The sequence below is a fragment of the Erpetoichthys calabaricus genome, chromosome 5 (genome assembly GCF_900747795.2).
Source record: "Erpetoichthys calabaricus chromosome 5, fErpCal1.3, whole genome shotgun sequence".
NCBI lineage: Eukaryota > Metazoa > Chordata > Cladistia > Polypteriformes > Polypteridae > Erpetoichthys > Erpetoichthys calabaricus.
The window spans coordinates 177,017,243-177,042,144 of record NC_041398.2 but is presented as its reverse complement, the minus strand read 5'-3'; the positions used below and the strand labels follow the sequence as shown (position 1 = coordinate 177,042,144).

The 24,902-nt window shown below is 39.2% G+C and overlaps 1 protein-coding gene across 1 annotated transcript in view; it reads right to left on the bottom strand.

The window, feature by feature from the left end:
* The window catches only part of dlc1 (DLC1 Rho GTPase activating protein), a 445,543-nt gene that overhangs the window by 322,622 nt on the left and 98,019 nt on the right, over positions 1 to 24,902 (bottom strand). The window contains exons 3-4 of the mRNA XM_051927797.1: positions 24,751 to 24,900; positions 11,989 to 12,126 (exon numbers count right to left, since the gene is read on the bottom strand). Coding sequence (XP_051783757.1) covers positions 11,989 to 12,126; positions 24,751 to 24,900 — 288 coding nt within the window. The remainder of the gene's footprint in view (positions 1 to 11,988; positions 12,127 to 24,750; positions 24,901 to 24,902) is intronic.

The window sequence follows — 24,902 nt, the reverse complement described above, 5'->3', positions numbered from 1 at the left end:
TTTGTAATTCAGAGATGGTATATCTGTGTGTAAGAGTTTTTTTTCTAAACTCCCCAAAACATTTCAACCCTCCAGAAATACTAAAAAATAATAAGGTAATTCAAATATTGAAGATTCATAAATTTTATTTTGTTTGTGTTGCATTGTATACACTCTCATTCGTTATCACATGCTAAGAAAATACATTTAATTCGGTGTTACTGTGCCAATATCAAATCATTATTGAAAATCATACCCTGTTATAAATAGGAAAATTGTATAGATGACTAGCAAAATAAAACTTCATGTTTGTTAGGTTAACTGAAACATTTTAAGCTAATTCTTCCTCTATCTACGTACCATAGTCTGAATTCCAGACTACTAAAACAGTTGTTTTTACACGATTCTTTCAGTTAAGCAAAATAACACAGTGAGCTGGTAATGCAGACAAAGCATCTTCCCTCAACTGGCCATTTTGAATGAATGTTCTCTGAGACTCTGAAACATAACAAGTTTATGAGGGTTGGCAGACACTTAAAAGAGAGCATAGAGATGTCAAATTGAGATGTGGATCATTGGCTATTGGTTGAATTCCCTCTCAAAAACAGAACTTGGTTTGAACCATTTTTTAATAATGCATTACATAAAGGAAAGTATTCCATCAGTGAACAAAGGGGCTAGTCCCAGCTCAATAGCAAATGTGTAATAGAAATGCTAAACTGTGGTCTGGACTTCAAATGATAATAATAATTCTTTGCATTTATATAGCGCTTTTCTCACTACTCAAAGCACTCAGCAATTACAGGTTAAGGGCCTTGCTCAAGGGCCCAACAGAGCAGAGTCCCCTTTGGCATTTGCGGGATTCAAACCAGCAACCTTCCAATTGCCAGTGCAGATCCCTAGCCTCAGAGCCACCACTCTGCCTAAATGATGTCAAAATGTGAAAGAAATAGTAAAGCCAATTAATATCAGATCTTTCACCTTTGAGTGAGCAAAACCGTTTACAAAAAATATACAAAAGATATGACAGCACCTAGTTTAAACTTTACTAGTGAATTTTTAGACGTAGACCCATCTAGTATAGTTTTAAAAGTGTGCGCAATTTACATATTCTCCTTGTCAGATATTACTGAGGACTCTCAATCCTTCTGTATTAATCATGTGCACTTTAAGTTCATCATGAAGTTTAAATTGACCCAATATAGGTGTGTACTCCTTGAAAAGGACTGACTTTCCTTTCAGGTTTATTTTCTAGCATACACCCAGTGCTGCCAGGATAGGATCCAGCTCCCTGTAAGCTTTTCTTGAAATTAGCAAGTTCAGAAAATGGGTGAGTTGTTTTATATAGAAATGTAAACAGTTCTTGCATGATCTATAAAAATGAAGGCAACTGTGTTTGAAATGTTAACTCTTCTTTTTTCTTGTTGGAACCTGCAAATGTCTTCTTGTCAAACTCCCCAGTTGCAGCACATATCTGAATTTACCTGTATTACCTACCTCTGTTGCCTACAGATAATGTTGCCTTGGCAGCTTCCTAAAAAACTAGTGCATAATTTATCTCAGATTGTTGAGAATTATGTCCCAATCTTCACTGTCAGTAATGCCGGCTGCTTTTAAACTCCCAGGATGTGATAACCAAGTTTTCACATATGGATCTGAGCTCCTCTCCAGGATTTTTCCTGATAGTAACATCAAAACCAATACTTCATATTACGTATTATTTCTCAATGTATTAAATAATTTATAAAACAATTTTTTGTTGCGAAATGTATGTTATGGAAGACTATTATATGTATTTCATATACATTTTCTTTAATGGGAGCAAAGTGCAAATCAAAATTCAGTTTCTTTTGTAACATGGCAATAAGTTAACAAAAGGAGCACCAGTCCATTATGCAAACAAAGCGCTGAGTACTGTATAAATGTACTGAATGTTAACTTTTATAAATCTTTATTCTGTAAAGTAAATAGAAATATCCGTTTTATAGTGACCGCATTCCAATTTTGTTTTCATGTACAAGCGCATACCCATATACTGTAGCGGAAGCACATTCAGGTTAACAGGCTTGCTCAGGTCAGAAAATTAGTCATTCCTGGGCTCTGAACCAGCAGTCTCTAATTTCTCTGTGTCTGGGGTTATTCTCTGAGTAGGTTGGTTTCTTCCCATGTTCCAAAAACACAATCCAACATCTAATCTCAACTAACCCATTGCTTGTTTTAGAAGACTTTAATCGTAGTATTAAAAACAATTTTATTAAAACGTTCCTGATTATGAAGAGCTACTTTGTAAATGTACAGTTTATAGATCAAGGCACTTCCTGTAACCTAACAAAGCACAGTCAGATCCTTGCAAAAGCAAAACGAACAGACTGAAAAATAGATTTCTTTCAGTTTCAAATGGCTAATTATGGCTTTAGAGCTTTCCAAGTGTAACTAGCTGAAAAGTGCAAAGCTGACATTCCTCGCCTTCACCTCTGTGTGGTCTGACCCACGTTCCCTGTGGTCGAGTAAGTAAATAGTTGAAGGGTCTAGCAAAATCGCTGAGCCCAAAATTAAATCATACAGCTGGTTTCATCTGAATGCTTTCACTTTTTTCAACTATCAATGTGACATGACAATCAAAGTCTAATGGATCATTAGTCCACATCTCATAAATCCATTAGTGCAAAAAGAAACACTTTGCAACACCTGACACCAAACAGCTCACCATGGCGGCCTTTGTTGCACAGTGAAGCGGGAAGAATATGCACAACATGATCTCGAGCCATGCAAGCTTGGTCCTAGCAAATTCTTGGCACTTCTTTGTTTGGTGGCCAGACCTGTTTAATCATGTTTTGGTTTGACACTTCTTTACTTGTTTTACTTTGCTTATTTGTATTAAAACCCTGCACACCAGCAAAAAGCAAGTATCAATAAGCCCACTATTATAGATCTGAGCACAGAACTTGAATGATTCATGACTTTATAATATGTTTTAGCTTTAAATGTTTTAATGAAATGTTTGTATCAGTTGCAGTACATTATATGTCTGTTTGAGTAAAAATAAAATAATCAGAAAAAGTCAACTCATATATTAACTGACTTCTTATCTTATCTTATAGTTACACGAGATGTGGAAAAACGCAGAAAGAGCATTATAGTTATGGCAGGGGGAGGATCACTGTGCAATGAAAACAGGCACACCAAGGACACCAGCAGGTTTCAAAGCCAATGCCAGCTACAAATTAGGAAAAATAAAATGGGATGTGAAATAAAGGATACAGAGAAATTACTATGTCCCCTTTCAAATCAGATCATATAAGGTCAAAAGAAATGTATAGCCTGGCCAAGTTGGGAAGAAATACTTAATTTTTACAGTTTGTGTATATACAGTACGCAACACACACACTGCCACTATTCACATTTCACCCTCCTCCTTTAAGGTAAATGGTGCAGGACCATTAACATTCCACTACATTCAGGACAGTATTCATCCTCAGGTCATAAGGCTGCTCAACAGCTGCTCATAGTGACTACTGCATAGGAGTATTTGATGAGTGTTACCTATATCTATTTATCTGTAACAACAGACAATTTAACTACACAACAGACTTCCAGCTCAATACCAGCACTTGCCATCTAAAGACATTTTCTGATGTCTCCTCCATCATAGGCTGCATTAATAATGGAGACAAGTCAGAGTACAGGAAGGTTATGGAGGACTTTGTCTTGTGGTGCTGGGGCGACAACCTGAATTTCAACATCAGAAAGACAAAAGAGCTGGTGATGGACTTCCAGCATAAGGAAAAGCTTCTGAGACCAGTCATCCTTCAGGGGGAGGAAATGAAAGTGGTGCAGAGCTACAAGTACCTGAAGGTTCATATAAACAACAAACTGGACTAGTCTCATAACACAGCGGCACTATACAAGAAGGGCCAGAGCAGACTGTACTTGCTAAGGGAACTCAGTTCCTTTGATGTGTGCAACAAGCTGCTGTCCTTAGTTACCCAGTGTGGTGTTCTATGCAGCAGTCTCCTGGGGAAGCAACCTGAGCACAAATGAAGCACAATGCCTGAACAAACTTATCAGGAAAGCTTGCTCTATCATAGGGTGAACCCTGGGCACACTGGAAGCTGTTGTGGAAAAAGAGGATGATGGAAAAATTGCATGTCATCATGAAAAATCCTCTCCATCCCCTCCAGGAGGTGCTCTCTTGGAGCACTTTTAGCCACAGGCTCATTCCACCGTGGTGTGCTAAGAAGCGTCTCTGAGGGTCTTTTCTGCCCACAGCTATCAGAAAATTCAATTCTTCCACCCGATGTACTAGTTAAGTTTATTCTTATCTATTTTTTTACTTATCAGTTGATTGATTTATTGTTTGGCTGTATAATCTGTCCTGTGAGTCTGTATCCTTTTTTATGCTGCTGTATGCATTTGAATTTCCCCATTGGATTAATAGTACTAGGGTGTTGTACCGTGTTAGCCATTATGAATGTAGAGAAAAGCCAAGCAAAATGACACCTTTTATTGGCTAACTAGAAAGATTACAATATGCAAGCTTTCGAGGCAACTCAGGCCCCTTCTTCAGGCAAGATGTAATCATCAAGATTACATCTTGCCTGAAGAAGGGGCCTGAGTTGCCTCGAAAGCTTGCATATTGTAATCTTTCTAGTTAGCCAATAAAAGGTGTCATTTTGCTTGGCTTTTCTCCCCATTGGATTAATAAAAAGTTTATATAATCTAATCTAATGTTGTATTTAATATTTTTATATTTTTTATTATACTAAATATACCTGTGGCGGCAAGGTGGCACAGTGGGTAGCGCTGCTGCCTCGCAGTTAGGAGACCCGGGTTCACTTTCTGGGTCCTCCCTGCGTGGAGTTTGCATGTTCTCCCCGTGTCTGCGTGGGTTTCCTCTGGGTATTCCAGTTTCCTTCCAAAGACCTGCAGGTTAGGTACATTGGTGATCCTAAATTGTCCCTAGTACGTGCTTGGTGTGTGTGTCCTGCAGTGGGTTGGTGCCCTGCCCGGGATTGGTTCCCTGCCTTGTGCCCTGTGTTGGCTGGGATTGGCTCCAGCAGACCCCCGTGACCCTGTGTTCGGATTCAGCAGGTTGGAAAATGGATGGATGGATAAATATACCTGTGGGAGACAAACCTGATTGGATTCATCTAATCTAGTTCAGGTTTGCGGGATCCTGAACTTGTCCTTGGATGAATTGCCAGTCCACCAGAGGGCACTACTGAGAAATTTATTTCAGGCAAATTCCAATAAGACTGATTTTACTTTCCATTTTCACATGGATTACATTCAGTTTTCTCCTCATCAGTCTTCTCGTAAAAAAATTATCACACACAAACTGGTTGACAATGCTGCTTCTAGAGTCTTTATCCATGAAATATTTTATAAGTTAATTTTCATTTACTTTCTACTACTGCTCTGCAAAGTTCTAAAAACACAAATACAAGAAAAGTTTTACACATTGCATTCTGTGCATAGTATAAGTGAAAATTAAGATACAGTAAAGCTTTATTTTTCTCTATTCAAAAACTTACTCAGCTTTACAGCCCAAACTCCCTCAAGAGGTTTTCCTTTAATTGCTTTTACACTCAGTTCAAAGGAAGACTTATGTTTTTCTCACCACTTCTCTCAAAAATTTAACTTTGTACTTAATTTATTTTAACATGCAAATGTGTGTATTTTCTAATGTCTCCTTTATACACTAGTAAAAATTCTATGTGGTACATCTGTTCATCACAATGTGCAGCACCTCCTGACGACCAATATATAAATATATATAAAGAAAGCCCAGCTAAAACTCCACCCCCTTCCGCTGCTACATCATGCCCTCCTGCAGACCTCATTTTCGCTTAGATCCCTCCCCTTCCTGTTCTTCACCTATAAAACCCAAGTACTCCACTCTCCAAATCAGTTAGTTTTTTTGGTTCAGTCTTTTGTGATTACTCATTTTTTCTGTTTTGTGAGTACGGGGTTTAAACCTCAAACCTTTATCATACATTCTCTGTGTCTATAATATATGTACACAGAATGTATTGACTTTGTATATATACTGTATATATATATATATATATATATATATATATATATATATATATATATATATATATATATATATATATATATAGTGGCGTACAGCCGGGACCCATGCCCGGCCGGGATGCCCCTTCAACACTGGATCCAGGGGAACAGCCATGGGATGCACTCTACAACCCCCGGAAAACTTGTGTTTGGCTGTACGGGAGGTGGAGGAGCTTCTCCAACCTGTGCAGTCTTTATTTCAGGCTCTGGGACTGCTTGAGGAGATGCTCGAGGGGCTGGAGAGGAAGGTCGGCGTGCCCCTAAGGGCTATAACACAATGGCTGAGGAGGCGCAATGCTGGATTCTCCGGCCGCACTGACGCGGCGGTACAGGTGAGTGATTCCTGTACCGTAGAGCAAGGAATAGGAGGGCAGGGCGAAACTACAGAAGTATGTGTCACTTCCGCTTGCCCTGTACCCGCACCTCCTACAAGAGATGCAGCTGTGATGACCGATTGTGCGGTAGAAGTGCATGCGAGGGGGTGGCTAGTGAATGCTGGCTGCCAAACAGCCTTCCCTGCCTGCTGGCATTGGTCTCACTGGCGTCTACCGGGGCACAGACGGCAAGGGATCTCTTTTCTTCCCATAAAGGGACCCAGACTGTCGGTGTGCCCCAGAGCAAGAGGAGGACCCAGAAAAGGAAGACAAGGACTCCAAACAGTGTGCAGACAGTTGAGGGCTGCGTTGTGCAGGGGCGGAACCACCAGCCACCCTCATCTGAACGGACGTCGGGGCAGAACTATCCGTCCTGTTTCCAGTCCCGCGGGGCTCGCACCAGAGGGGAGCGGCGTTGCTTTGAGTGCAACCGCTGTGGCCACGGCTGGAGGTGTTGTCCGTGGAGGATGCTCGGAGGACGCGGCCATCGGGACAGCACCTCCCGCTCTTGTGATTTTTTCATTGCAGGACAGAGCCGTGGACAGGAGGACACTGACTCCCCATCCTGGAGGAGACCAGCCCTCGCAGGATGAACCGCTGTGCCCCACGGGGCTCAGCTGACGGAGGGGCACTGTGGTGGACAGCTGGGTCTCATGCCCGGCCAGGACGCCCCTTCAACACTGGATCTAAGGGAGCAGCCATGGGATGCACTCTACATCTCCCGGAACACTTGGTGGCAGCCCCCCTGGGTTGCATCAGGGTCCATAGCATGGAACACCAGAGCTCATCATGGTTGGGCTCCGTGGCCACTGCCAGGGGGAGCTGCAAGGCTTCCTGAGCCTATATGGGCAGCAACGCAGCCACACCTGGAAGTGCAGTCTAATTGAGGTTAATTACCACCTGAAGCACTTCCGGGTGGAGTATAAAGGGAGCCTGCAACCACTACTCAGGGCACCAGAATTGGGAGGAGGAGGACAAAGCTGCCCTGGGAGGAGTAGAGGAAAGAAGAGTGTGATTTCGGGTGTTTTTGCTTTTGGGTGTTTTGGGACTGTGTTGGGCCTGTGGGACACGGGGAAGACGTGCCCCACAGCAGAAGAAAAATAAAAGTTCTTTTTGTTTATTTTACACGTGCCTCTGTTGTCAGTCTGTGTTGGATCAAAGCCTATATAGCGCCTTTGCCACAATATATATGGCCTTCTCTGCTGGCCTAAAAAAATATCTGAATCACAAACTGATGTTAATTATATTTTGTCCATGAGTACTTATTAAATAATTCCAAATAGTCTGTCCGCTTCCTTTCATAGCTTTTTCGATGGTTGTGCTGCTTCCAGACATGTATTTTCGTATTAAAGCATTTAACCAATCACATTTCAGCCATCATTTGTTGCCAGGCAGGGTCAAAGTCAAAGAAGTCTGCCCGGAGGCCTTCACAATCCGTTCTGCGGGCCCTCTAACACAAAATAAATGTTGCTTCATCCAATCAAATCCAATTGAGTTGGTGTCACTAGGGCCCTCTAGCAGGCGTACAGTAACGTCACCGTATTCAGACCTGTTGATTGGATAGGATAGTGTAATAGAAAAATCTGAATGAGAGCATGGGGCAGCTGTACACATTGGTATGTTTGGCGGTGACCATTCCCGTATCCACTGCTTCTGTCGAGCGGACATTTTCAGCAATAAAGTGAATTAAAACTTATGCCAGAAATATGACGGGGCAGGTTCGACTTTCAGCATTAGCTTCGATGGCGACAGAAAGGGACTTCGTGATGGAACTGAAGCACACGGATAATCTGTACGACAGAATAATTGAACTGTTTTTGAGGAAAGAGAGGAGGATGGATTTTGATTACAAATAATCTGAATTTTTGGTGAGTAAAATGTTGCGATTTTCCTAAATAATATTGCAAGTTTATGAGTTATTATTGATGTTTTTTATCTGTGTCGCGGCTGTAGCTGCAGTAGAAAGGAACTTGTTCATCCCTGGTTTGTCTATTCAATAAAGGCATTTATTGTGGCTACAGGAGTTATCTATCTGCGATGCAACAGCTCTTTATACAGTATTTCTGCATATTAAGATGGTTTTTATAACCATAAATTAGTTTTTGAGGGGCGGGTTGATTCAGACGGAGCACTACTGAAGGCCTAGGTGTGAAATGCACGGTCTGCCACTGATATATATACAGTATGTGTGTGTGTGTGTGCTTGTGTGTGTGTGTGTGTGTTTATGCACTACCAGTCAAAGGTCAGGATATACCCTGAAAAGTTCATATTTTTGATAGAAATTCAACTTTTTTTATCAAGACACTGCTGAGTTTATTTAATAAAACACAACCAAGACATTACTAATGATGGTAACAGCTATTAGTGCTTGAAACTACTGAGTTGGTAGTTTAAGATACACCCTAGGATACACTGGAACATATCATCAATGATGCTTCCTGAAGTTTTGGGTCTAACATCATCAGACTTTATGGCTCTCCTTTTTACAGCTCCTGAGATGCCAAGAAGGGTGTAGACCTTGCATAATGAGTGGCCAGCAAAGCCTCTACACTCCACTTCAATGGGCTCACAACAAGCATTCCAGCCACTCCTCTGGTACTACTCCACCAGCTCATTGTACTTGACTGCTTTCGTTCATTAGTCTCTTCAATGTGTTCCTCCCAAAGGACTGTCAGCTCCAATATGAGCACCTGCTATGAAGAAGTAGATGTTAACACCACATCTGGGCTCAAAAAAGTTGATGTACCATCGTCCAGGAACTTCAGCTGCCTGCCCAAGTCTACTCGCTGCTCCCAGTCCAACACCGAGGTGCTGCTACTATAGGCTGTGACTGAGGCTGCTCTCCCACCCTGACAAAGGTGATGTCCCTCTGGCTGCAGATGACCTTGTTGTTAGCCATGGCTTTAGAGATGGTCTCTGCCACAGACATCAGCACCCGATCATGTCACATTTTCAAATGGTAAACTCCCTTAGTTAGTCATTTGAAACGCTAATTGGTTATTAGAGAAACCTCTGCAATTGCATTAGCAGAGTTGAAACCTGTTACTCTATTCACTTTCATTGCAAGGTATTGGAATTCCTAAAGTCCAGCTGTGGATTTGAAAATGGGCAAAATGAAGCAGCTTTCTCAAGAAACTTTTTTTTTCACAAAGAAAGTTATCCCATTTAACAGATTGGCAAAAAAAACTGAAGATTTAATAAAAAGTGCCTGTTACTGACTTAAGAGAAGTGAGTGAACTCTAGCTAACCAGGATAGAAAGAGAGGAAGAAGGCCCAGATGCAAAACAGAGAAAAGATGACTATAGGATGCTGGCCTAAGAAGCAGATTTTCAAAGAAAGGGCCATATTTGAAACTGGCAAATAAAATGAAAATATAAAAACAGTCAAAGGAACACAGTAATTGGATGAGGATGGCTGAGGAAGTGCATTATGGTCAGCACCTTGGTGTCATCTTTTTTCTGTTGCGAATTACACTGGTATTCAGCATGTCTTTAAGGAATAAGCTAACTGAGGACCTGTAAGGTATTTGTTTCTCGAGATACATACTCTGATATCCTTATTCTCTTATGCAATTGTGTATCTCGGCCATCCCCCTCTTTGGAATGGCATGTTTCTTGAAAAAGCTGTTTCACTTTGCCCATTTTCAAACCAAGAACTGAACTTTAGGAATTGAATTACCTTGCAACCCACATGAACAGAATGACAGGTAATGCAATTACAAAAAGGTTTCTATAATAACCAATTAGCATTTATATATCTCTCTATTATAAAAAAAAATCTTGGAAGGTAGACTAGGGAGACAAGATGTGATCTTCTCGGAAGACAATTTGACATCCCGCGAGAGACACTTTAACGTCACACGAGACAAGGCAGTGAAACAACATATTAAAACAAGTTCTTGGACATCTAACCTAGCAGTTGGAATGCTTTTGGCAGACAGACATAATGTGCTCCCAGCTCTTAAAACAATGATAAGCAACAAGCAGAACACACACCTCACCAGCAGCAGCAAACCAGCAGATGATTCGACCGCTTCTCCTTAGCATGCGTTCAGCCAAACCCCATCCCCCCTTCACAACACGAGCGGCAGAGACACGAAGTGGCAAAAGGACAGCTGCTGTACAGGCTTTTAAATGATTGACGTGCAGCGTGACAAGCAAAATACGGAGCTTGCCAGCAGCAGCAGCAACAAGCCAGCAGATGATCCAGCCACTTTTCCTTAGCATGCATTCAGCCGCCCCCCCTTCACAATGTGAGCAGTGTTATAAGTCATGCGAGAAAGAGATTTAACCACGCCCGGGGCCAGAAATAAAGGACAAGTACAGTATTGTTTTAACAAAAGTTTTAAAGTAAAAGTGAAAATAATGCATATGTGACAATTCCCATGAAAATAACAACCTCTTTAAATTGCATATCTGGTAAGCCAAACCCAGGTGTGGGTGAGCGAAGCAAGCAGGGGGAAGAGCCCCCTAGTGTTTAATTAAGGATAAGCTAAGGGAATTGACCATTAGGACATTGAAGGAATGGCTGCTGAAAAGGCAGCTTTTCTGTCATATGAGAATAATAAATTAAAACTACTTTTGCTCCACAGATACCAAGTTAGAATTTCCCCTACAAACCCTTGTATCCCTGCAACCCTGAGTCTTTTTCCCCCATTAAAGAGTGAGGTCTCCATTGTATAGCACATATACTACCTTCCTTTATAAAAAAAATCAATGTACTTCAACATATTCCTACCAAGTGGTCTTACAACTATTTTCTCCTCTCTGTGGTCTGACTTATTCTCATAGGAGAAAGACATGCACTACTGGTGCCTGCTGAGTCGTCTATCTTTTAGCTCCCTGGAGAAACATTGCCAGCTTCTATCTAGGCCACCACTTTCTCTTTTCTGTACTAGCCGGTCTGCATTTATGCAAATCCTGTACATCTAACACACGCACAGGTCATATGTAGTGTTCTCTGCTTTCTTTCATAGACAGATAGATAGATAGATATACTGATCTCTTCTACTGTTATTATGCCTCTCTCCCAATCCTGGACGTCTTACATTGGTTTATATTCTGCCCTGTGCCATCCTGGCAATGCCTTTGTCCTACATTTTATTTTTCTAAATTAAAAATGAAGTGAGAACACTAAGAATAAATTGTGTGGAACTCCAACCGTTTAATGGATACAGAGAATTTTGGTTTTTTCAATAACGGAAATTTAACAGTCACACATTTCTGTCCCTGTTCCAACTTGAAGGTCTGGGCAACATCATATGGCCAAGATGCCAGTAAGCTGCAGAATCGCCCCATTGTGTGGCTACATTATTCCCTAGAATTACAAAATTGTTCATATGGTATGATGTTAATAAGCTCAAGCCGATTTTGTTATCAGGCACAGCATTTTTAGCCTCAAGGAAGTGAAACAAAGATGATTTAAATGCCAAACCAAGTCCATGTCAAATTGTAATTAGTGATTGTTTAAGTAATAGTAAAGTCATAAAATATGAACCATAAGTCCACCAGAATAAGTCTTAATAATGATTGCTTTCATACAGAAAATAAAAACTTACCACATTTCTCTGAACTGAACCAAGCATAGGTCTGGAAGCTGTTGATGCGAGTGTTGAGCAAACAAGCTGAGGGAGTGTTACTGAGCTGGGGCTCTCTGGTACAAAGGCAGCATTTTTGTCTCTCTCAAATTCTACCTCCTGTTAAAAAAATATTTTTTTAAAAATTAAGAATTATCATCTAAGAAACAATGACTCAAAAACTGATAATTTTCAAAAGTATGCTTATTTGGGGAAAACATTAATTTATTCACTAAAAACATAACATTCTCAAATCCAATTAAGCCAATTTAGGATCAGGGGCTGAGCTTATCCTGATAGCAACAAGAGCCACCCCTTGAGGACACCCACTCTCACACACAATCACAGATCCAAATTAAAATAAACAATTAACCTGATAAACATGCCTTTGTGGATGTGAGAGGAATACTGGAGTACCAGGAGGAACACCCATGTAGACAAAGGGAGAACATGTAACCTTCACACAGGCAACGGATTTGAAACCAAGACAGCTAATCCTTGAAGAAGCAGGGCTACCCAGTGGACCATCATGTCACCTTTTTATAAATATAGAAGCTGCATTTTGAAAATGATATAAGTAACAGTTATAATGTCCTCATAAATGATGGATAGCCTACAAAGTGCATCTCTATTTTCATGTAAAAAAATACAGTATATCTGTATTTGCACTATGAAATAAACTGTTTTTACAAAAATACGTTATTATTTGATTTTAAGGACAGCACAATGGTTAGGCTTACTGCCTTGTCAGGTAAGCATTCTTGCTGTAAATCATTAACATGGCTGTTGTGGTTGATTTTATTCTCCCACATTGCCACACATAAGTATTAGATTACTGTGGATGTGTGCATGTTTAGGCCATGTAGTAGGATTAGGTGGATTACACTTAACATTATGTTATCATGTCACATTTTGTTTGGAAGAGAAATAACTTGATGGTTTCATGGGTGGCTTTAGGTTAAAGAATATTTAATAGGTTTTTAATATGTTGACATGCCTTACACACTTACGAGAGAATGCAGAATTGGTATGTGGATGCCTAGCTATTTAAATACACTTAATATCTGGAGCTGTGGAGAACATCTATGGCCAGAGTAGGGCAACATGCTATAGTGAACATTTAAGTAATACTAAAGTATTAATTAATATTACTATTAATATAAAGTAATAGTAATATAATGACTTAGGAGGAGTTACATAAAAAGGCATAAGAGTAATTGTGTGTTCCAATAGACTGATGGAGGAAAAAAACGCATTATTGTGATGCTGAATTGCTGAAGTGTATCCTTATAGGTAAATCCCTCTAGCTAATACACAGTACAACTGATTGTAGACGATATGATTTAAACATAATTTTAATTTTTCTTGAGTTTTCCTGAAGTTGGAATGCTACACCTGGGGTTGTTTTGGGGGGTTTGACACCCAAGAAATACAATTCATCAATCAGAATTTTGGCTTGAGTTTTGAAGTTTGATATTGTCTACTGTCTTTTCCAACACCATTTTGTTTTGGAATGGCGCCACTATTTTTGTGGGTTTTACATCATATGTTTCCATGGGAATTTCACATGAAGTAACAGGGCTGTGCTACTTGTAATGCATTGTAAGATCACCCTACAATAGTCGCAAGTCGCAAAATGTTGTGTACGACTTACCTTGAACTTTGATTATTGGTATTTTAAAACAAAGCAGTGCTTTTTGACTTCGGTTTTTGGTTTACAATTTGGCTTTGACATTTCTCTCTTTTTGACCCTTGCTTTGCCCTATGGTAACATTCTTTCTACTGATCCTCATTCTTTAATTATTTGAACTGGCTGTCCTTTTCACAGTCAGTACAATAGGGGCACTCTGGAGCCATTCTTGAACTCAAATAAAGAATAGTGAGGCTAATATGTAAAAAGTATGAACATAAGTGGTTTACACAACAGGAGGAAAACATAAAGTATGTAATGACAATAATAAAACAACGGTACCACTCTGACTCTTAACATTAACTGAACAATAGTTGGGCTGATCTGCTTCTCACCTCTCTACTCTACTGTGTCTTCGGATGTCTCTGCAACCCTGTGCTTACAGCAGTGGTGTCTAACTCAAATTCTTAAGGTACACAGTGGCTATGGGTTTTTCTTTCTGCCACTTTCTTCATCGGTGACCAATTTCTGCTGTTAATTGGCTTCTTTTTTCTTCATTTTAATTGCCTCATTTCTTAAGACTGAGTTCTTGTAAATTGGTGATTTTTTCAATTAAATGGCAAACAAAACTGAGATGTGAAATGAGCCATCAGATGACCAGCTACATTGGGGTCTCAAACTCCAAACAATTTCACTCTAGCAAGTTTCTTAATTAGATGAATCCTGTTGTTAATTCAACTCATTATTTAATTCCATAGCTTGTTGTTGCTGTCATTTCGCCATAAAGACATTTTCAAAATGGTTGATTTTCTTCCTTCTAAGGCCACCGTCAAAATGTTTTATGGATCTAAGCAGATCAACATTACTAAAATTTTCACCTTTCTTTATTTTCAGATATTGTATGATAGGCACAAGTTAGCTGGTCATGTGTTGACTCATTTTGTGTCTTATTGTTTGAATGCTGATTTCAAAAATAAATGGAAACAATTAAGAATTCTGTTTCTTAAATAGCAAGTCAATTACAATTAAGGCAAAAGAAGTTAATTAGCAGTAAAAACTGGTCACTAATTAAGAAAATGTTTAGAATGAAAACCTGCTGGCACAATAAACCTCCAGGATCGGAGCTGGACACCCCTGTCTTAAATACATCCTGGGCTGGAAGTGGAGGAACCGCCTGTGGTCTTCGGAACTGAGGATACAAGAGGGAATGATGTGAGTGACAGCGCCAACCTGTGGTTTGAGGTGGAATTACAGCTAGAGTAGAAGCCTTGAAGATGCCCCCTATGCATTCACGTATCATAAAAAGTATCATAATCAATTTCTAAGGCTGTTTAATCCTGAGCAAGGTCATGGGGCCTGGAGCCTATCCCAGCAAGCATAGGGCACAAGGCAGGAACCATTTCTGGACACACCAGTGCAACACAATAATCACAATCACACACTACGGCCAGTTTAGCAATGTCAAACCACCTGACCTGTATGTCTTTAGACTCTGGGAGGAAAACGGAGCACCTGGAGGAAATCCGCAGAGACATGGTGGAAGATGTAAACTCCATGCAGGGAGGACAAGTGATGCAAACCCAAGTCTCTTTAATGTTATTTCTAATTAACACTTCAGCATTTACGGCAGCTCCAACTTTGGACATTTCCCTTTAAGTGTTTTTGCATTAGTCTGTATATCAAGGAGTCACAAGTGCTCATCAGCTTAATTAAACTCAACTAAAATTGCTGTCTACCATGTGTAAAGAAAAACATTACATTCTGAACATATAATTGACTAATATTTGCCAGGAATATTAATATCATTAAAATGAATATCTTACTTCTATACCAGGCTGGCACAGTGGCATCACTGCTGGCTCCCTATAAGGGTCTGTGCCCCGGGTCCTCCCTTCATGGAGTTTGCATATTCTCCCCATGTCTGCATGGGTTTCCTTCCACAGTAAAAAGACATGCAGGGTCTAGCGCGTGTGTGTGTTTATGTGTTTGCCCTGTGATAGACTGGCGCCTTGTGCAGGGTTTGTTCCTGCCTTGCACCCTTTGCTAGCTGGGACAGGTTCCAGCACCACCTGCGACCCTGATCTGGTTTAAGCGGGTTAGAAAATGACTGAATGACTTCTATACATTTTCAATGTATTAAAAAATATTAAAACTGTTATAATAAAATAAAACTATTTATAATTACTTTAATTCACAGAAGAGAAGGAACCTCAGGGCAAAAATATAATTATGCCATGCAATTGTGAGTAGTTTTACTACAGCACGTATTTGACTTTATTCTAAATGACAGTTTAGTGCATGGTTATCTTCAACAGTCAGTCTTTTGTTAAAAAAGAATGAAACCCTCAAAAGTGATTGCATAAATTTTTATATTTTAGTTTTTGTTACCGTAAATTATCTTTATTCAAACATTTGACCTTTACTGAAAAAAACCCATTATAAAATCTCTCTCAGCTTCAATTGGTTCATTATTATTATTTTAATTAATTTATCAAATTAGATTAGAAAGGTTGTAAATGAGAGGCCACTCTGCCGGACTAACTCAGGACTTAACTGGAATTAAACAAAATTTAGACTGACATTAAGAGAAAATTGTACTTCAATAATGAATGTTTTCAGTTGTAAACTTATTCTTTACGTGGTGGCTACACAGAAATGAGATGTGAAGTGAGCTAACAGCTGACCAGGTGGCTGTTTCTAAAACTGTTAATTTTCCTTTGAATATGTATTGTGGACCTAAGCAGAACAACATTACTGTTACTAATAATTCTTTACATTTATACAGCACTTTTCTCGATACTCAAAGTGCTTTTCATAGTGAATGGGGAGCCATTTCAACCACCAGTAATGTATAGTAGGGCGGCACGGTGGCGCAGTGGGCAGCGCTGCTGCCTCGCAGTTTGGAGACCTGGGGACCTGGGTTCGCTTCCCAGGTCCTCCCTGCGTGGAGTTTGCATGTTCTCCCCGTGTCTGCGTGGGTTTCCTCCCACAGTCCAAAGACATGCAGGTTAGGTGGATTGGCGATTCTAAAGTGTGTGCTTGGTGTGTGGGTGTGTTTGTGTGTGTCCTGCGGTGGGTTGGCACCCTGCCCGGGATTGGTTCCTGCCTTGTGCCCTGTGTTGGCTGGGATTGGCTCCAGCAGACCCCCGTGACCCTGTGTTCAGATTCAGCGGGTTGGAAAATGGATGGATGGATGGATAGTAATGTGTAGTATCTACCTGGATGATGCGACCACAGCCATTTTGCGTCAGTATGCTCACCACACATTAAATGTTAGGTGGTGAAGTGAGGAGAGGGAGACAAAACAAATTAGAGACATGGGATGATTAAGGGGCCAGAAGACTCGGCCATGCAAGCAGTTTAGCCTGAACATCAAACACACCCTGCTGTTTACAAAGGATGCCTATGGGATCTTTTATGACCACAGAGAGTCAGGACCACAGTTTTATGTCTCATCTGAAAGATGTTGCCTTTTTTACAGCACAGTGTCTCCGTCACTGCACTGGGGCATCAGGATCCACATTCAGACCAACAGGGTAAGCGCCCCCTGCTGGCCTCACCAACACCTCTTCCAGCAGCAAGCCAAGTTTTTCCAAGATGGTCTCCCATCCAAATACAGTTCGGGCCCAAACATGCTTAACTTCAGGTGGAGTACCTGTTCTGAAGTGTATGTGGTATGGCTGATTTATTTTCAGATATTGTATGATGGACACAGGTTAGCTGGTCACGTGTTAGCTCATTTTGTATTTCATTATTGTTTGGCTGCTAATTAAAGAAAAAGGTAACAATAAGACATTTGAGTCTTAAATGGCAACTCAGCTAAAATTTAGGAAAAAGATGTTAACTAGCAGAAAAAAACTGGTAACTAATTAAGAAAATGGTTAGAATGAAAACCTGCTACCTGCTACCTGCTACGGCCCTCCAGGATTGGAACTGGAAACCCCTGGCCTTTAGCCTAAATATAGATGCCAAGTCTTCACCGCCCCCTGGTGGATTATCATATATTAGCACTGAAAAGACAACTTACAGTATATAACCCTTTTCTTTTAACATGACAGGGCTCTGGTGTGGTGTCTCCTGTTACAAGTATATTTCATGAGAGCCCTAATCACATCATGAAAAAGCAGATACTGTATATAATGTATACATTTTTCATTTAAGGAAGACAAAAGTTTTGGGGTAAGATGTTTATACTCACTAATAGATAGATAGATAGATAGATAGATAGATAGATAGATAGATAGATAGATAGATAGATAGATAGATAGATAGATAGATAGATAGATAGATAGATAGATACTTTATTAATCCCAATGGGAAATTCACATTCTTCAGCAGCAGCATACTGATACAATAAATAATATTAAATTAAAGAATGATAACAATGCAGGTGAAAAACAGAAAAACAGACAATAACTATGTATAATGTTGAATGTTAACGTTTACCCCTCTGGGTGGAATTAAAGAGTCGCATAGTTTGGGGGAGAAACGATCTCCTCAATCTGTCAGTGGAGCAGGACAGTGACAGCAGTCTGTCGCTGAAGCTGCTCTTCTGTCTGGAGATGATACTATTAAGTGGATGCAGTGGATTCTCCATAATTGATAGGAGCCTGCTGAGCGCCCTTCGCTCTGCCACAGATGTTAAACTGTCCAGCTCCATGCCAACAATAGAGCTTGCCTTCCTCACCAGTTTGTCCAGACGTGAGGCGTCTTTCCTCTTAATGCTGCCTCCCCAGCACACCACTGCGTAGAAGAGGGCGCTCGCCACAACCGTCTGATAGAACATCTGCAGCATCTTATTGCAGATGTTGAAGGACGCCAGCCTTCTAAGGTAGTATAACCGGCTCTGTCCTTTCTTGCACAGCGCATCAGTATTGGCAGTCCAGTCTAATTTATCATCCAGCTGCACTCCAAGATATTTATAGGTCTGCACCATCTGCACACAGTCACCTTTGATGATCACTGGGTCTATGAGGGGTCTGGGCCTCCTAAAATCCACCACCAGCTCTTTGGTTTTGCTGGTGTTCAGGTGTAGGTGGTTTGAGTCGCACCATTTAACAAAGTCATTGATTAGGTCCCTATACTCCTCCTCCAGCCCATTCCTGATGCAGCCCACGATAGCAGTGTCATCAGCGAACTTTTGCACATGGCAGGACTCCGAGTTGTATTGGAAGTTCGATGTATATAGGCTGAACAGGACCGGAGAAAGTACAGTCCCCTGTGGCGCTCCTGTGTTGCTGACCACAATGTCAGACGTGCAGTTCCCAAGACGCACATACTGAGGTCTGTCTTTAAGATAGTCCACGATCCATGACACCAGGTATGAATCTAATCTAATTGTGATGCTGAAAAGCTGTGACATGTTGCGTGTTGCACTGCACTCTGTATATATGACAAAAATGACCCCATAAACCTATATATTTATTTTACTGTGGTATAGTTCATGTTGTAGTAAATACAGTTGGTGTTAAACTGTTTACACCCTAAATCTCTCAGCTAACAAGCTGAAATATGAACATTTTATATTTATCTCTAAAGATATATTTATGAGCATTGAATGAATTAGTTCATTTAGATCATGCTGTACAATCTAATAAAAACATGTAAAAATTATTAAATGCATGAAACTTGCTTGACTCGTGTACACTCCAGCTGTTAATGTGCATGGTTTTCCACTTTAGCGTTACTGAAACAGCTTTTGCTCCAGCTGATAATTCCTTGACTCTTAACCCACTAAAACACTTGCAGGGCAGACCTTTCCCAGAATTAATCCACTTCAGCTGTAACCTGACCCTGTTGTGTAGTTCAGCACTATAGAATTTGTATTTGAGAGCCAGATGTTTATTCTTAATTCTTGCAAGAGCTGGTGCAGATCTTTCTTGACAAAAACTACAATATTAATAAATCAAGCTTCACATGGGGCTTTTGTCATTCTGAGTTCCCTCGTGAAAATGTGTTGTGCTGTATTTTATCTAAATGTGTCTCCTGTACAAAAGTATTTTTAAGACATAGAAATAGTCACAAATATTTACTTTAAAATGTTTAAACAGGGAACCATCAACAAACACAGAGATACAAAGCATATGCACTAAATGAGCAATTCAGAAAATTAAAATAAAACATCTATTTCTAATATTTTACAGGCTAAAACTTTAAGGTATATCAATCAGTATTCTCAAACTTTCTCGACATTTATGAGCTTCATTTCCAACAATCTTTTTATGTTTAATCAAGTGTGTTCAGACTTTGTGATGACATTGAAGAAACAAGAATGGGATGTGATGAAAAGGAATTATAGAGAGTTAGTGGACAAAGGTGACAGAACATGAAAACTGAACAGGACAAAAGTGGGTTAAATCCAGTCCTCTGTTACCACTGATCAATTCTTTTGTTACCTAGTGAAGTCCATTCATTCTCTGTCATAAGTAGTTCATCCCTCTGCTGACTTACAAAGTGGAACTTCCTCAACATTTGAATGTGCCAGTTAACTATGGGTTTGAACTGAAGCTGCTAATTTAAAGAAGAATCGTGAAGTTTCCACTTGTTTATAGAGGTATATGGCTTAAGCCAAGAAACATTTTTCCTTACTGTGTTAAAGTAAGGCATGCTTAAGACAAGGCTTCTTTCATTGCAAATGAATTTTCCATATATTAGTTTTGGCTTTGAACTTAGGACTTCAACCACCCCATCTTGGGTCGATTATTTTGTAGTGTGCCAAATATACTGTACTAAGAATAATTTATTTATGAAAATGGATGGATGGATGGGTGGATGGATGGATAGATTTTGGAGGAATTAAAAGAACAAACATGACACTATAAACTACAGACAGTAGTATATAACTTTTAACACTCACAATACAAATAGGGGAATAGTAAATTTGGATATGATCTTTAAGAAATAGGAGTAATTGCCAGTAGATATTATAGAAAAAATTATATCCACTGCTGCAACAGAAAAAGAGGAAATTCTTGGTAAAGAGATTAGGTCTAGTTAACTTAAAGGGAGAGAGTTTAAATCAAGGGTCCCCAACTCCGGTCCTGGAGGGCCCCAGTGGCTGCAGGTTTTCATTCTAACCCTTTTCATAATTAGTGACCTGTTTTTGCTACTAATTAACTTACTTTGAATTATTTTAATTGGCTTGCTCTTAAATACTCAGACCCCTTAATTGTTTCTTTTTTCTTAATTAGCTGGCTAACAGTAATGAGATACAAAATGAGCCAAAATATGACCATCAAACTGTGTCCATCATACAATAGCTGAAAATAAAGAAAGATGAAGGCCTCAGGAATGCTGATCTGCTTGGGTCCCCAAAACATTTTAACAGAAAATTCTTAGAAAAGAGAAAATCAACAATTTTGGAAATGTATGCTGTTGTACAATGAGAGCAGCAACAAGCTATGGAATTAAAGAACAGGTTCAATTAACAACAAGAACTGGAGCCTAATTAAGCAACTGGTTGGTTAGTGAAATTGGTTGGAGTTTGAGGCCCTGACTTAGTTGGTCTTCTGTTGGCTCACTCACTTCACATTTAATTTCTGTTTGGGTGCCATTTAAGGAAAGAAATGAAGCAATTCAGAGGAACAAAACTTAAAACAATTCAATTAAAATTAATTTTAAAAAGTTAATTTGCAGCAAAAACAGGTCATTAATTAAGAAAAGGGTTAGAATGAAAACCTGCAACCACTGGGGCTCTCCAGGGCTGGTGTTGTGGACCCCTGGTTTAGATTAAGGCCCCTTTAATATTACTGCCAGACAAATTTAAGGATAGGTTTGTTCCAGAGACTTAGGCATGTGTGATAGAGGATTACTAAGGAATGCATGGATGTCATCTGCATAAAGAAAAAATCACCTAATTAAACAGATGAACTTTTGGTCACAAACAAGCATAAGCAAAATGAACTGGGGAAGGAATAATCTGCTGAGCTGAGTAGGGATGGTGCAGACAAAGTAACTTGAAAAACATCTTTGATAAGCTGAAGATGGTTAAGAACACAGCAAAAAAGTATAAAGTGTTAGTCATGTTTAAAAACACGTACCAAAATCTTTGTGCCTCCAAATTTAAGCACAATAATTGAACCTCCTAGGTATCAACCTGGAGTGTCTCTTGGGCTTACAATTCTATGAAAAAAGGTTAATCTCAAGTGTCTCTTGGGACAGTATTCTGCTTCCACCTAGTGGATAAAATAATATTATGCTGCAAAAACTCTATACGGTAACTCATCAATATTCATGACTTGGCTGGTGCATTCAACACAAAAGACCCACAATGGCATGTAAATGAAAAAATGTAAAGCCACTTTTAGAGCAAACTGAAATTGAGAAGTTGTGTAATCAAGCTAAAGTGATGACAAGTGAATTGAGCTTCATCATGGGAAAAGGTAAAATGACTGATATCAAGTAGAAGGACAAGAAAGACATTAGCCTCCTAAGCACTGTTTATAGTGCAGCAACTGTCAATGTTTTGTTTCAAGGGAAAGTCAGTGAGCCTTGAGCTGTGGGGACCTACAATAAACTTATGAGCAGAATCGATTGTGAAGATCATACACTGATATTCTACTCTCTCATGTGCAAGCAATAGAAAAAATATAATAAATGTGGACAAAGATTGTGATGTTGGGGTGTACGTTGGTGACTGTTTCAAAACATATCACACGAAGGACGTGCACTAAATCTGCATCAGAGTAGCAGTGGACAGCAGACATACCTTTCCTACTGTGTTTATGTTAATGTTTTGGTATTTGCATGTTTTCTTGTTGAAAAAATCTAACATTTTTGGCGTGATTTTCTGATGGTCAAAATAATGCTAAGGAGGCTACAGGCTAAATTTAGGATGATTAAATAAAGGGAGAAGAGAAATAAAATATTGGGGCAACATCACTAACTTTAAGGCTACAAAAGATACTGTATTATCAGTAGTTTATTAGCTGAATGTCATTAATGCATTCCACAGTTTATCAGTAATTGTGAAATGTGAAGAAACAATGAAAACCCAGAAACAAGGGAAGGAGATTATATTGCTGAAGTCAATAATAATTTATGTGGTAAAGTGTATTATAATTAATCAGTGGTTTAGATCTTTACAAAAAGCTGTAACTTTACAGGTAACAGCAATGATAGCTACCTGTTCAATAAAAGTTATTCTTTAAGTCAGGAGGTTATTTGACTGTGGGTGCAAGGGTCAAGGCTTTAATGAGCAATGAGTTGATAAGTATTAACACAATCTCAATTACAGTGGCATACAAAGTGGGATTTGTCCTTTAATCAAAACAGTGAATGTAAGTGGGAGAATATAACAGTCTTACAGTGCAGTGGCCTCACTGTCCATACCAATAACAATATAACTTCCCACAGTTAACTGTTAACTCATCCTGTTAGCCTTTTCTTGACTACACAGTTTCAGTCCTGAAGTTAACTATAATCCCGTGTTAAGATGTGTTAATTCTGTCGTATGTTTGCATCCTATTAACAATTATACTCCAAATTACACTCCTTCCTCAGACTATATATGTATATAGATAGATAGATAATAATAATTCATTACATTTATATAGCGCTTTTCTCAGTACTCAAAGCGCTATCCACACAGGGAGGAACCGGGAAGCAAACCCACAATCTTCCACAGTCTCCTTACTGCAAATCAGCAGCACTACCACTGCGCCACCTGTGAGGATAGATAGATAGATAGATAGATAGATAGATAGATAGATAGATAGATAGATGGATAGATAGATAGATAGATAGATAGATAGATAGATAGATAGATAGATAGATAGATAGATAGATAGATAGATAGATAGATAGATAGATAGATAGATAGATAGATAGATAGATAGATAGATAGATAGATAGATAGATAGATAGATAGATAGATAGATAGATAGATAGATAGATAGATAGATTGTGTCACTCTGGTATGAAATAATAAATTTGATGACAAGATTGTTCTGAATTGCTGGCACTGCTAATGAGTCACATTGCTTCTTTTATTTCTAGTTAGTACCTACTAAGTTAAAACTATAAACTTCTTGATTTACAGCAATTATTATAATGTGAACTTTTGAAAATTTATTAAATGTTACTTGTAATATTGTTTCAAACTCTATTTTGCAGCTCTTGTTAATAACAACAACTTTTATTTGTGTAGCACGTTTTCCTACAAATGATGTAGCTCAAAGTGCTTTACAAGATGAAGAAAGAAAAAAGAAAAAATATAAAAATTAGGCAATACTAATTAACAATAAAAAGTAAGGTCCGATGGCCAGGGATAACAGAAAAACAAAAAATAACTCCAGAGGGCTGGAGAAAAAAACGAAATCTGTAGGGATTCTGAGGCCACGAGACCACCCAGCCCCCATTAGACAATAATGAACATATCTTCTAAATAATGTAGATCAACTGGTTGTTTAAAAAATGACTTAATTCATGGTTAGAAGAGGTCCATTTTACTACACATAAAAACATTTCTCCCTCATTTGGATGTAACTTCTATTCAAATGCAAGCATATACTGTACTTGATGCCTAATATTGGAATATTGATGGAATATTCCTGGAATTTAGGTGCCATTGACTGATGTTGCAGAACGGCAACAGCACTGAGTCACAATTTCAGTACTAGCATGTTTGTTGTGAAAGCACTGCATCAGTAAACTAAAGAACGATGGAAGCATTAAGTGGAGATTATGCTGAGAATATTCTTGGCAGTTGTTTAGCTACTAATGCAAAAGTGAGGCGAGCACATCGGCAAAACAAAACCTCCTAGGAGCGAGATGCCCAGAGTAGATCCTTTCAATTACCTGACATCTCTACATTTCAATTTTTGTTTTCTGACAATTTCAATAGTTTCTAGGACCCCGTGCTTTTTACAACATGGGCTTACACAGCTAGTATTTTATAATTATTTGTCATAATTTATTCCTCTAATATTCATGGACACATCGTTGGTTACAGAACAATGATACATCAATACCTAAAACCAATACCTACGTTTTAGAATATGTGGTATATTAATTGGACAGGCATTTGTTTGTGAAATACCACTTTAGTTTATGGCATTTGGTCTGTTTAAATCTGATTTCAGAAGAACTGAAATTTGCATTTGGGAAATACTCACTGGCACAGGTCTTCTTTTCAGATTCGGGGTGTTTGAGGTTGATGAAGTTGTACTAAGAGCATTTTCTATATCTTTATCAAGCTGCTCCAGTTTCATTATCAGCAGTACCATGGAATCTAACCGAGACCGACTTCTGTCATCTTTGACCTCCT